The sequence below is a fragment of the Dasypus novemcinctus genome, chromosome 9 (genome assembly GCF_030445035.2).
Source record: "Dasypus novemcinctus isolate mDasNov1 chromosome 9, mDasNov1.1.hap2, whole genome shotgun sequence".
NCBI classification, from domain to species: domain Eukaryota; kingdom Metazoa; phylum Chordata; class Mammalia; order Cingulata; family Dasypodidae; genus Dasypus; species Dasypus novemcinctus.
Genome location: NC_080681.1, coordinates 32881098 through 32895925, shown reverse-complemented (window position 1 = coordinate 32895925; position 14828 = coordinate 32881098). Strand labels below are relative to the sequence as shown.

General features: G+C 33.5%; 1 protein-coding gene across 2 annotated transcripts in view; it reads left to right on the top strand.

Moving 5' to 3' along the window:
* MTF2 (metal response element binding transcription factor 2) overlaps positions 1 to 14828 on the top strand; it is a 96121-nt gene that overhangs the window by 71253 nt on the left and 10040 nt on the right. For both annotated transcript variants that reach the window (XM_058303161.2, XM_071217247.1), the window contains 4 exons: positions 197 to 345; positions 6999 to 7094; positions 7979 to 8047; positions 8800 to 8923. In XM_058303161.2, the coding sequence (XP_058159144.1) occupies positions 197 to 345; positions 6999 to 7094; positions 7979 to 8047; positions 8800 to 8923 (438 nt within the window). The remainder of the gene's footprint in view (positions 1 to 196; positions 346 to 6998; positions 7095 to 7978; positions 8048 to 8799; positions 8924 to 14828) is intronic.

Genomic DNA, 14828 nt, shown 5'->3' with positions numbered 1-14828 from the left:
TATTTTATGATAGGGGTCTGGAATTGGGCCAGTAATTTGAAAGAAAAGACAACAAAGTGAAGATTTTTTTATTACTCTGTTTATGATGTAGAAATTTAGAATTGAAATTTCTTCAGAAATATAATTTTAAGTTATAACATTGCATTTAAAATTTTAGCCATCAATCTTATCAATAATTTTTTTCCCTCTAATGTAGAGGGGTGGTGCACTTAAGAAAGGACCAAATGCCAAAGCATTGCAAGTCATGAAGCAGACATTACCCTATAGTGTGGCAGACCTTGAATGGGATGCTGGTCATAAAACCAATATCCAGCAGTGTTACTGCTATTGTGGAGGGCCTGGAGAGTAAGTAAATATAATTATTTAATGTCTTCTAAGTCATTTTTATTTGTTTACATTTTCTTCTTTTCTCGTTGGTTGTGTTGGAGAGGTGATGGTGAATTGTAAATGCGTAAAATCATCATTAGAGAAATTATGGAAGAAAAAGCCTGTTATTATTTTTCACCCAGACTTTTTTTTAATCTACTCTTTAGGATCATATCTTTATATTTTCTAAAAATATCATTTTAAGTCTTTTATTCTGGAGATTTATTTTTTTTTATTTTTTTTTTAAGATTTATTTTTTATTTATTTCTCTCCCCCACCCCGGTTGTCTGCTCTCTGTGTCCATTCACTGTGTGTTCTTCTGTGACCACTTCTATCCTTATCAGCGGCACTGGGAATCTGTTTCTTTTTGTTGCATCATCTTGTTGTCAGCTCTCCGTGTGTGCAGCACCATTCTTGGGCAGGCTGCACTTTCTTCTGCACTGGGTGGCTCTCCTTTTGGGGCGCACTCCTTGTGCATGGTTGTTATTTCTATTTCCCCCGTAGCAGATGATGTTGACTATCTTTTTGTGTTTTTCTTTTCTTTTTCTTTTTTTTTTTTTTTTTTTTGCCACTTTTATGTCTTCATTGGAGAAATGTCTATTTAAGTCCTGTGTCCAGTTTTTAATTTGGCTTTTGAGCCTTTTATTGTTGAGTTGCAGAAGTTCTTTATATATTCTGGATATTAAATCTTATCAGGTAAATGGTTTCCAAATATTTTCTTGTGTCTTTTGGTGGTTATTTTCTAATGATCTTTATATGGATAATCAGGTACAGCAAAAACGAGTGGCAGAGGAGGTGAAAAGTTTATTAGTATTCACAGGTCCTAGAGGAGAGAAAACAGCCTGCCTCAGGATCACATGGGTAAACATCAGGAGAATAGGCTCAACCAAACAAGTTGGGAGGAACAAAGGTTGTAGTGGACCTCAGAACTATGCCTTTATGTTACATAGATGGAGATGCAGAGGTTAGTCAAGCAAGAGGGGGGATTTGGGAGTATTTGGCTCTCATGGGGATGTGAACACAGACAGGAAGTGGGGAAGACAGGGAGTAGCTAATTTGTCTTGTATAAGTAGGTGTCAGGGCTGGTCACTGAGAAAAATAACAATGGTGCCTAAGCCCTTCCTTGTTTTATTAATGACAGGGTCTGAGAGTTGAGGCATCATAATAGTGCAAAGCCCTTACTTTATTTAAATTCACTACAGATGTCTTTTCGCTATCTTATGTCCTTTGCACAAAAGTTTTTAATTTTGATGAAGTCAGGCTTATGTATTTTTTTCTTTTGTTGCTGTAATTTTGATGTAAAGTATAAAAAGTGATTGCCTAATACAATGCCCTGAAGATATTTCCCTACATTTTCTTCTAAGGGTTTTATAGTTGTAACTCTTATATTTACGTCATTGAGTTATTTTGGTGTATGATGTGAGCTCTAGGGATCCACTTTCTTTTGCATGTTGATATCCAGTTTTCTTAGCACCATTTGTTTAGGAGATTCTCCCATTTGGTGGCCTTGGTGTTACTGCCAAAAATCAATTGGCCATAGATGTGTTGGTTTACTTCTGTACTCTAAATTCTATTCCATTGGCCTATAGTCTGTCCTTGTGCCACTACCATACTGATTTATTTACTGTGGCTTTGTAATAAGTTTTGAAATTGTAAAGTGAGAGCTCAAACTTTGGTCTTTTTCAAGATGGTTTTGGTTACTTGGAGTGCCTTACCCCTTCCATATGAATTTGATGATCAGCTTTTCCATTTCTGTGAAGAAAATTGTTAGAATTTTGATTGGGATTGTGTTAAATCTATAAACCACTTTGAATAGTCTTGATATTACTTGTTAATAATAAGCCTTCCAATCCATAAGCATGGACTAGCTTTCTATTTATTTTAGGTCTTTTCTAAATTCTTTTAGTAGTGATTTGTATTTTTCCTTATACAAGTTCTTTATATCCTTGGTTAACTTTATTCCTAGATATTTTATTCTTTTAGTTGCTATTGTAATTGTAATTTTCTTGATTTCCTTTTCGGGTTGTTCATATTTGGTATATAGACACATCACTAATTTTTCTATATTGAACTTGTATTTCACCGTTTTGATGAAATCATTTATTATAGTATAGTAGCTTTCTTATAGATTTTTCAGGTATCATTAAATGTTTGCTAAATAAATAACAAAAGTTCTAGGAATATTTGGAAATTTGCCTAGTTCTCCTTGAATTAAACAAATACATATTACCTTTCTTAGAAGATTTAGCCTTATAATATTTCAAGTCAACAATCGTATTTCCCAGTCCCAGGACCCACACACCAAAGACAGTTCTGTTTTTCAAGCTAAAATTTCCATTGCCATCAAACAGTCTTTCATTTCCAAACTTTCCTGTTTTTTTCTCTGTTTTTTATAAGTTACTCTTGAAATATGGTTATCATGATTGGAAAATACAGTGTTTCCAGAAATAGTTTGACTGGCATAAAATATAATGGCGCTATTAGAGCTTTGAATATTATGCTAAGTAAGCTTCCATTGTTGCAGAAAGAAATTGTGTTTCCTCTTTTTTGTCGTTCCATCTTTTTTTCTTGGCTCACGTTGATCTTGTAGGAATTAGACATCTTTTTTATTTCTTTTTTGTACCAGTTGATGCTAAGCTAATTTGTACATTGTGTGCTTGTACTACACTAAAAATATATATACAGAACTTTACATTTAACCCTTTTTAAATTGTAATTATTGGTTTCTTGTGCCTTTCTTCCTTACCTACTACTTCTTTGGGAGAGGGTTGCTATCTAGGAGTATGCTGGGACACAGAAGGTGTTCAATGATGAAAACATGAAAAAGTGAATATATAAATGAATTTTCAGCCTTCATTCCAATTAGGCTCTGATCTTGCGGAAATGTTGACATTTAGCATTTTTTTAGTAATCATTCCCCCTTCTTGGTCACTTGCAGGTTTAGAAGGCATTGTCTGGTTTCTTTATTTTTTTTAATTTATTTTTTATTTATTTCTCTTCGCGCCCCCCCCCCCCCAAGTTGTCTGCTCTCTGTGTCCATTCGCTGTGTTCTTCTGTGTCCGCTTGTATTCTTGTCAGCGGTGCTGGGAATCTGTGTCTCTTTTTTTTGTGTCATTTCCCTGCATCAACTCCCCATGTGTGTGGCATCATTCCTAGGCAGGCTGCACTTTTTTTCACATGGGGCGGCTCTCCTTATGGGGTGCACTCCTTGCACGCATCAGCACTGCACATGGGCCAGCTCATCACATGGGTCAAGAGGCTCTGGATTTGAACCCTGGACCTCCCATGTGGTAGGCAGACACTATACCAGTTGAGCCAAATCTGCTTCCCTGTCTGGTTTCTTTAAATCACTTATAAAAGATGCAATGAACAGGAGTTAAGATTGATCTTCTGTCCTTTAAATGTTCCATTTAAAGCATTATTCCATTAAAAGACATTATTTTATGAGGTAGGTCATTCTTTAAATACCATGAAGACAGAGACTGTCTCATGTTGCTAGCCACTCTATCTATCTTAAAACACCTAGCATAGTACCTCGGTTATAATTAGTATTTACCAAACATTTTTTGAATGAAAGACTTCACTTAATAGCTATCTTCCTGCCTTTTCCTATGTATGGCTTAAAAGTAATGTGGTGCTCACTTGAGCAAAAGAATTGCTGAAGAAAAGACATTATTTGGCAGATAGGGAATATATAAAAACCATGTACTAACTGAAAGAGGGAGGATTCCATTTTAGTTGAAGATTCAGTTTTGGCATGTTTGACTATCTGAAACAGACTGTAAATACCTAAGATGAAAAAGAACCAAACCACCAGAAAGACTTTACATCTTAGATTAGATGTATTATGTTAACCAAATTTATTAAATTTTTATTGCTCCTTTCATTATAATGGACAAGAATAGTAGATACACAGTATGTAGAAATACTTTATTGCTAAAAATTGTAACCATCATCTGAGTCTTCAGTAAGTTGTAATCTTTTTGCTGGTAAAGGCTGGTAAATGGCTGCTTGACTGATCAGGGTGGTGGTTGCTGAAGGTTGGGGTGGCTGTGACAATTTCTTAAACACAGTGAAGTTATACAAAAGATTCCTTTGTAGCCTGCGATGCTGTTTGATAGTTTACCCACAGTTAGAGCCTCTTTCAGAATTGGAGTCAGTCCCCTCATATACCTTTTGCTGCTTTATCAGCTAAATTTATGTGCTATTCTAAGTCCTTTGTTGTCATTTCAGCAGTGTTATTTGCAGTTGGAGTAGATTCCATCTCAAGAAACCACTTTCTCATCCACAAGAAGCAACTCTTTATCCATTCAAGTTTTATAATAGATTGCAGCAAATCAGTCATATCTTTAGGCTCCACTTCTAAATCTAGTTCTCTTGCTTTTTCTACCACATCTGCAGTTGCTTCCTCCACTGAAGTCTCGAACCCCTCAAAGTCATCCTTAGAGTTGGAATCAACTTCTTCCAAATTCCTGTACATGCTGATACTTTTACCTCCTCCCATGATTCACGAATGTTCTTCATGGTATCTAGAATGGTTAATCCTTTCCAGAAGCTTTTCACCTTACTTTTGTAGGGTTATTAATTGGCCCAATTTTAATATTGTTGTGTCTCAGAATATGCAGGACCAAGGAGAGGGAAGGGGGCAGGAAATGACTGGTTGTTAGAGCAGTGAGAACACACATAACACTTACCAGTTAGAAGTTCACCATCTTACATGGACACAGTTCGTGGTACCCTAAAACAATTGCAATAGTAATATCAAAGGTAATTCATCCAGATCACCATAATATATATAATAATAAAGTTTTAAACATTGTGAGAATTATAAAAATGTGACACGGACATGAAGTGAACACGTTGAACATATGGCACCACTAGATTTGCTTGACACAGGGTTGCTACAAACATTCATTTTGTAAAAAACATTTCTTTATTTGTTAAAAAATGCAGTATCTGCAAAGCCCAATAAAATGAGTTATGCCTGTATATGGGCAAACTGTTACATATATCAGTGATCTCAGGCTGAGCAGCTTTTCTAAAGTATAGAGAATGAGGTGAAAAAAATCCCAGGCTTCTGGGACTCCTTCCCCTCCCCCCCCCCCCCCCGCCCATTATTAATAGAATTTTTTTTTTTAATGCAGTTTTGGTTTTACCAAATAATTGAGGATAATAGTACATAGAGTTTGGTTTCCTACTCCTGCCCCTAGTTTGCCTTGGTATAGTGTATTTGTTATAATTAATGGAGCAATATCGGTACATTATTATTAACTATCATCCATAGTTTATATTAAGGTTCACTATTTGTGTTGTATGGTGCTCTGGTTTTGTTGTTTTGTTTTTTGCTTTGTATATGGTTTTTATAGGTATTTTATTTCCCTCATCTGTCTGCTCGTCTTCTTTAGGAGGCACCAAGAATCAAAACTTGGACCTACCATGAGGGAGGCGGTTGCCCAACTTCTTGGGCAGCATCCGCTTCCCTGCTCTGGGTTTTGATAAATGTGTAATGACATGTATCTTCCATTACAATTTCATACAAAATAGTTTCTTTGCCCTACACGTCCCCTGTACTTTACCTTTTCATACCTTCCCACCCTCTTCTCCAAATTCCTGACAGCCACTGATCTTTTTGATGCCTCTTTAGTTTTTCCTTTTCTAAAATGTCATATAGTTGGAATCAAACAGTATGTAGTCCTTTCTCATTGGATTTTTTTCTCTTAGCATTATATACTTAAGGTTCCTCCATGTCTTTTTGTGGCTTGATAACTCATTCCTTTTAGTACTCATTAATATTCCATTGTATGGATTTACCACAGTTTGTTTATCCAATCACCTATTGGAGGATATCTTGTTTGCTTTCAATTTTTTTTTTTAAGATTTATTTTGTTTTTATTTCCGCCCCCCCCAACCCCAGTTGTCTGTTCTCTTTGTCCATTTTGCTGTGTGTTCTGTGTCTGCTTCTGTTGTTGTCAGCAGCCGGAAATCTGTGTCTCTTTTTTGTTACATCATCTTGCTGCATCAGCTCTCCGTGTGTGCGGTGCCATTCCTGGGCAGGCTGAAATTTCTTTTGCGCTGGGTAGCTCTCCATACAGGGCACACTCCTTGCGCATGGGGCTCCCCCACGTGGGGGGCACCCCTGCATGGCACGGCACTCCTGTGTGGCACGGCACTGCGCTTGGGCCAGCTCCACACGGGTTAAGGAGGCCTGGGGTCTGAACCTTGGACCTCCCATGTGGTAGATGGACGCCCTATCCACTGGGCCAAGTCTGCTTCCCTGCTTTCAATTTTTTGTGATTATGAGTAAAGCTGCTTATAGACATTTGGGTGCAGTTTTTTTTCTGTGGAGATAAGTCTTCCATGCTTGTGTTATGAGTGAGATCCTTTACTGATGGCACTTGTTGACTAGAAATAGTAGATGTGTTTTTCAGGGGTTTATAAATTCTCATAAGTAAAGGAGAGTTGGGATGAAATGGTTAATACCACTAAACCTTTTTGGAATTACTATACTAAGTTATAGTAGAAACATGATACTTAAATCAGAACTGTATTCTGAATAATGCCACTTTTGCTTTTTTAAAAAATGAATCTTTTACCTCATCAAAAAGTAATTGTAACCTAACTTTTTTCTTTAGTTGGTATTTAAAGATGCTGCAGTGCTGCAAATGTAAACAGTGGTTTCATGAGGCTTGTGTGCAATGCCTTCAAAAGCCAATGTTATTTGGAGACAGGTGAGAAGAACATTTGAACTTTACTGATTTGATTTTTTTGGCTTTCTTATTGTGGTTATGTTTGCAATTTCAGATTTCTAAAAATATTTTTAATAGTAACTTGTAAAAGAGGTCATCTCGGGAGAATATTTAATAATACAAAACTTTTGTGCTTTGGATGGTATTCTAGAAACTTAAAAATATTAGATCAGTGGTTGTATTTATTCCTGTTGCCTCACATTGGTCCAAGTTGTTATTCTCTTTGTTAGAAAGAACTTCAAAGGAATCCCATTACAGAGAATTGAGAAAGACTATGGAACTTTGATACAGATACACTTTACACCTTAAATTGAAAGAATTTTAAAAAACAGACCTAATGTGATTTTCTGAATTAAGACAATGTTGTATAGCAGATGTGTAGGAAGAAAAATTGAAGATAGAGCACTACATTTGGCATAAAAAACCAGTGGTTTAAATTCTGGCTAATGGTACTTGATATTTTTGTGACAGTAGAAAGGCCAGCTTGTCTCCTCTGGACTTACCTTATTTACTCTTTGGTTTTGAGCATTGAATGAAATGATCTATATGGGAACAGCCATCACAATTTCTGACATACATAAGTTATCAGTAAACTACAGATGTATATGAATCTGGTTGTGAACTCTGAAAGTCTCTAGTAGTTGGAAAATTTGTCCCATTACCCCAGATAAGAACTATTATTATTTGCCATTATTAGAAAAGAAATTACTTAACTATCAGACCGTGTCAGAATTCAAATTATATTTTACTTTATATTGAATATCAGTCCTTTCTAAGTTATTCACTTACTGGTTATTAGTATAATTGCTAAATTTATATGTATCCTTTATTACTCAATGTATATTCAGCTTATCTTTTTTCCCTAGGTTTTATACATTTATTTGCTCTGTCTGCAGTTCTGGACCAGAATACCTCAAACGTCTACCATTACAGTGGTAAGTGTAAACATTTGAAGTCTGATATCATCTTTACTAAAGGTTATCTGGTTTTATTGTTAAATTCATAAGGCTATTTGTTACTGAATCACATAAAATGTAACTTTCAGACATCTTTTAGACCTTTCAGAATTCATGTTTCTAGTTCTTTTGGGCTTTCAGAATACCACAGTAGGAGAGAGAAAAGGTCTTATGACAAATCTGCTAATTTCTGCTTCAGTGTAGTAATTCTTGGGTGTGGGAAGGTAGTGCATTGATTTTTGGAGTTTTAATAATAAAATACTTAAAGTAAGTACTTACAAATTTTTGTGAAATATTTACATATTAGCAACAAATATTTAACTCATGATTCAGATAAACAGCTTAGAATTTGATCTGGTGTGTAGCTTGTATGATGTACTGAAAACAAGCAAAAATCTTGGTCGTTTCTTGCTTGTAAATTATTTTTTCTAATTTTAAAATATAATTCAGTTAACTTTTAGTTTATAGGTACTCTTCAGGATAAGTCAGTGTTTACTCACTGTTTTCCAATTATTTTTCTAGGTAGTAATTTATTGTATTATGACTATTACTTATGATGTTGACTCTGTATTCCTGTATATTTCAGTATGAGTTTTTAAAGTCAATTTTATTAGTACATAATAAAGCATAAAGTGAGTTTTTAATTATTGGCTTTATAAAGAAATTGTATGACTTCTTAACAATAACAAAAAATGTTGTTTTCGTATATTTTGATTATTTTTGGATTCCAGGGTAGATATAGCACACCTATGCCTTTACAACCTAAGTGTTATTCACAAGAAGAAATACTTTGATTCTGAACTTGAGCTTATGTCATACATTAATGAAAACTGGGATAGATTGCACCCTGGAGAGGTAGGTGGTCGTAGAGCTAATTTCATTAGCTACTTGATGTCTTTTTTGTTTTGTTTTGATTTTGCAAAAAAAACTAGGACACATATATAAATCAGTCTTGAAGTAGAATTTAATTTTAGGTTGGGGGAGAAAACTTTGGTAAGGATATCAGGAGCAGCCCTCTCACACTTCTGTATTCATTGCCTTTTCACTCTGGAAAAATTTAGGAGGAATTAAATATGTCATTCTTCCATTTTCTGAATTGAGAATCATTGTAGCTTAAGTCAGAATAGAGAGTGAAGTCCAGGTATCTTACTCATGGTTTTGTCTTTTTTCTTCTTCTGATGTTTCTATATACTTAGAGATATAACTAGCACTCTTCTTTCCTCTCTTGTTACTTCCTTAAATGGCTTTGACTTCTAGGAATGGTGGGATCTAGTAGTTGTGTTAGAGTTCAAGTTATAAAGTGTAATGCTTTCTGGATTGGAGATTATCCCCCTTCATTCTGACATCACATTCTGCCTTTCATCTGTGAAGTATAACCACCCATGTTAATTTACAAAGAGTTTTTTTTTTTTTAAGGAATATAAAAGTAATGTATATTCATTTAAGGAGAATTTGAAACTACAATACCACAAAAAGGAATGTAGCTAGAGTAAGTTTAATAGTTACTTTATTTTTAACATTTAAAGAATGATCTGAATACATATATTAATTGCTAGGTTAATACTAAAACATGTATTTCATAATATGTGGAATTAGATGTGGATTTTTAGTGATGCCTTTTTGGTATAAAATGATTTGAAATATAGGAATAATTTCTGCATTTTTTATTTTTAGACTTCATAGTTTATAAAGTTCATATCAAATAGTATATCAAGCATTTGTTTTGTTTTGGGTTTTATGGGACAATAGGTAGTGTACAGTATACATTTACTTAAAAGTTGGTGGCATATCAGCTGCATAAACTAAAACAAATGCCTGCAGAATACTTAAGTTTTTAAAATCTAGGATATTATTGAAGCTTGATTGAGCTAAGATATCTTGTTAGGAATTGGAGTGATAAATAAACTCCTGCTGAGTTTTCTGTTAAATACGTCTTTTTTCAGATAAAGTTGAGAAAAGGTGAGTTGACTTGTAAATTTTACAAATTTTAATAAACTGATGAGTAATAAGAGGAAAAAAGTAAGGGCAAGGCACTAGTCTCTATTGTTTCTTCACAATCACCTTAATATTTAATGCTTTAATACATTCATCTTAAAATGCTTTATTTCTAGGTCTTGGTTCTTTTAGCACTGCATATACAGATATATCTTTATAATACTTGTTAGTAGATTTAGTAGATTTTATGTTTCAGTTGATGAAATTCTGTAATAGAAATTTGATGTGTAGGCAGTGAACTTACACATAAAAATTCAGGTTATGTTTAATTAAAATACTATCATTCCTCTAAAATGCTAATGGTTAGAGTTTATTTAATAGGCTAAACAAAACTCAGTCTACTTCTAAAGAATTTAATGAATTTTAGATGTCTCAGCTCCTGCTGAGCTTGCAATTTATTTGAAAAAAATTTTCTTGAGCACTAGATACATGTTTTCATTTTTTGGTAGCCTGTGAGGTATTGTCTTAGAAATAAGAACTTTTGATTTATTATTCTTTGCCAAGATGGAAAAATGGTGTTTTTTTTTTACTTAAAAAATTTTAAAGGCATCTGATTTTTAATGAAACCTAAATAATTATAAAATTTTACTTTTTAAGAAGTGTTTTCCACTTCCTTAAAACCATGAAATTTATTATTAGAAGTAACTTTCTAATCATTTCTCATTGCACTCTCTTTTGCATTAAAATATGAAAATATTCAGACTTAGTTTGGCCATCCCATCCTCAGATTAGTTACTCACAGATAGACGTTTAGGTATTAATTATGTGTTCTTTTGTGTAATGTTTTCACATCCTTATACTATGTGTAGATTGGTTTTTAGGATAAGATTTTAATGAAGAGATTAAAATATTTATACCACTCTGTCACAATGTTTATTCAATGTGTTTTTTTTTTAAATTTACTTTACTTTTAAATGTTTGTACTAATAAAACAAGGATATATAAATAATAAATCATTCCACAATAGGTGGAATTTCTTTTGTCACTACTTAATCAAATTTAGGTAAACAGAAATTTCATTTTGTTTATATTCTTGATGAAAATCTTTGTATATAAAGTATTAATTACTTTTAAGATATGGCAGATAGTTATAGTAAGTATAATATTATTCGCTGAGTGCCTTGGAGTACTCAAGTCTTTTTTTTTTTTTGAGATACCGGGATGGGTTTAAACCCAGGACCTCACATGCAGGAGGCCAGCACTTCACTATTGAGCCACATCAGCTCTCCTGTATTGGGTCCCTCTCCTGTTTGCTCATTATTTTTGTTTGTTTTCTTTAGGAGGCATCGAAATTGAAACCAGGACCTTCCATGTGGGAGGCAGGCGCTCAACTACTTGAGCCACACCCACTCCCTCGAGTCATTTTGAACATCTGGTCTTTTTATACGTAGTATAGATTATAGAATGTCAGGACTTCCTCTAGAAGTTTTTCCTAAAAAATAAAAAACAACAATAGTTATGTTATGATTTTACTTTCTCTTAAATGTTGAGTGACCCCCCCAACTTCCCTCATCCCACTCCCTAGCCAGATAAAAGAAAAAAATCTTTTATTAATGTGAGAAGCTATCTGAAATTTTCACAGTATTTTTCTTAGTAATATTTAATAACACCTAGTTATAGGGATGGAGTTATAACTTAATCTTACATATGATGTATTTGATGATGCTGGCCAAACTTTAGTGGTATTCAACAGTTTTTTGAAAGTTTTATCTTAAATATAAATTTAGATTTCTGGATTCTTGGTGTAATCTTATGTCAAGTCAATGGTATTCTCTTTAATGTGCTGCGTTTGTTTTTCTTTTTGTTTTTTAATGTCATAAAGGAAATAATGTGACCTAATAACAAAAAGAAGTTTTAAAGATAGTAAACTTTGGAGACAATATCTTTTCATAGTGAAAGACATTTAGCATTCATCTATCATATATTTTCTTAGTTGACTGTTTTACAGGATTTCTGTGACGAGGTGCTAAAACTATTATATGATGTTAGAAGATGATGATTTATGCCATATGTTTTTTTAACATCTTTGAGCCTTGATGCCTTTGTAATTATCATATGGACTTAGTGTAGCTGTTTGAGGAGCTAGTATGTTTTGAAATACTTTGACATAGTAAAAGTACATAACATGCTTTACTGGGGTCTCAAATGTTGCTTAAAGTTTTTACCTAAGATTGAAAACTTAAAGTTGCTTAAAGTGTTTACCTAAGATTGAAGTATCACTTTTGTATCAGGTTGCTTTTGGAAGGTTAAAATGAGGTGTTAATACTTTTGGAATTTGCTTGTTGTCATTTGTCTTTGATTACTAATGTGATTTGAAATGTAATTATGTAAGACAACCCACTTTTCTGTTAACTATGGTCTTAAATTTTAAAAACCCAAAGTTTGATAGTAGAAAAATGTATTTTGTGCTACCTCACTTTTTGAGGGAGGTGGGGAGAAAAGCATAGATAAAACTCAACAGTAAATACTATGTTGGAAATGATATTTGGGAGAGAAAAAAAGTAGCATAATAGAGGTAGTATAAGTTCTTTTTTGAAAAATAACTAATACTTGGGGCTTTAAGTATTATATATGAATAGACAGTTTATAGATTGCCAAGCATAATCCTTAAGCTTCCTTGAGCATGGGTGGCATGAAACTCAATATTGGTAGTTGAAGCACTTACTTCATTAAAAGAAAGTGTGATAATATACACAACAACATTTATGTGTACAGAAATAAATCATGGTGTGAGGTTAGTGTATGAAGAAGGATGAGCAAAAAATGAATTTTTAGGGAAGATATATATTATAAACCTTACAGTTAAATGAAGGCCTAAAATATGATATTCCTCTAATATGGATTTTCCAATTAGGCTGTATTACTGCAGTCTTTTTGCAAAGCTTGGGAGAGCTCTTGACCACTTTATGTGAGTTGAAATATACAGTCTTATGCAAAATAGTCCCAGAGTGCTGAAAGAACTTATAGATAAAATTTCTGAGGAATGGTTTAGAAAAAGGTCCAGAAGAAAAAAGAGAAGGTTATTTGCAATTTTCAAAAAATGAAAAAGTGATTTTGAGAAATAGCAAGGTCAGTTTTGATGTTGATTGTCAGAAAAAGTGCAGAGTGGTTTTTTCAAATATATGTTCTATGAAGATTTTAAAAGGAATAAGGAAAAAACTCTTAATTTATTAGAATACATCATGTTAAATACCTTGGTTTCCTTTCTGGTGTAATTAGCAAGACTGGTCGCCAAAATGATGTGGGCATGGTGTAGATATATTATAATTTGATTGCAGATAAAATAATTGAACTTGAACTGATTGAAGTAAAAATTAAATGTATTTATAGCTAATTGAATAAAAGTAACAAAACCTGTCAATGGCTTGGAAATATTGTTGAGGAAGATTTGTATTTGTCTCTACCTTCAATTCAAAAAAGACGGCAGAATTGAGAAAGATGGACCATTGAGCTCAAACAATGAAATAAACAGTTTTAAAGTTTTCCTTTTAGACTTACATACATCAATGTGCATGATAGGGATACCTGATTTGGTGGCAGTTCATCTCATAAGATTTTGGAGTTGAGATAGGGAAGAGGGACCAGGGACAGGATAAGTTATAAGTTTAATATGAAATAATATGATATGGCTGCTAAAAGAGAATAGAAGAGTTCTAGAGAAGAATATTTGGTCCGGCTGTGAAATGGGGCTCCTTTAGTAGGAACTTCATGAGTTTTTATCAGTGGAACTATTTAAGCTAAGATTGAATGACTGTCTCTATTGTAAAAAGGATTGCTGTATTGGGTAGAAGGTTTTAGATAGATATCTAAGGTTTTTTTCAAGCCGTAAAGTCCGATTATATTATTTTTCCTTTAATAAAAATTCTGTCATTGTGACACTTCAGAAATTACAGTAGGAAGAGGGTATGGTGTAGAGGAATGAACACCAAACTATCCTATACAGTTGTATGCATTTTTCTTTTATACAACTTGTCTGGCACAGTGTGGGCTCTCACTGAATGTTGAATGAATGCACATCTGTTTACCTGGGTTCTGGTTCTGACTTTTCCTATAACCCTTTCTAACTCATCTGTAAAATAGAGATTTGAAGTGGATGGCTTTATAAATCTCTTCTAGCTCCAGCATTCTATTTGGTAGGTTCCTCCCCACCCTCACCCCCTATCTTTTCACTTGAAGCAGTTCTGAGGCTTGGAAGTTTCCATTGGTAAAGTACATACTGGCTGTAATTTTTAAATTCAACTTTGATATTTTGGAAGCTCTCTTTTTTTTAAGGCCCTTGTTGCTTCAGTTCAGGTTAGTCTTTTTAATAATTTAGAGAATCTACTAATGGACTCCTTTTTTAAACTTTGAATAAGAGGCAGAAATGTCTCTGGGAAAGCCCTGTTGGAACAAAATGGAATATTTTATAGACTTGAATGTTTAGATTTTAAAATGGTTTGTGATGACAAAAACAATTACTGAGCCATTGTGGGTTTTAGGGCTGGCTAAAAAGCCTGTCTATATTTGCTTTGTAAATAAAATTCCCAAATTGTGTAATTTTTTTTAAGTTAGATATTATTGGTTTATGCTAACATTAGAAATAAAATGGTCTGTGTTTTTTCCCTTTTTTAGACTTCTGTTGGTATCTGCTAGAAGTTATTACGATTGATATTAAAAGAATTTAAATGTATTCTTTTCCCAGGATATAGAATTTTTAAAAAACATTTTAATGATTAGTAATAAATAATAAAATCCCATTTTTATAGTGGTATACTTTACAGCTCCT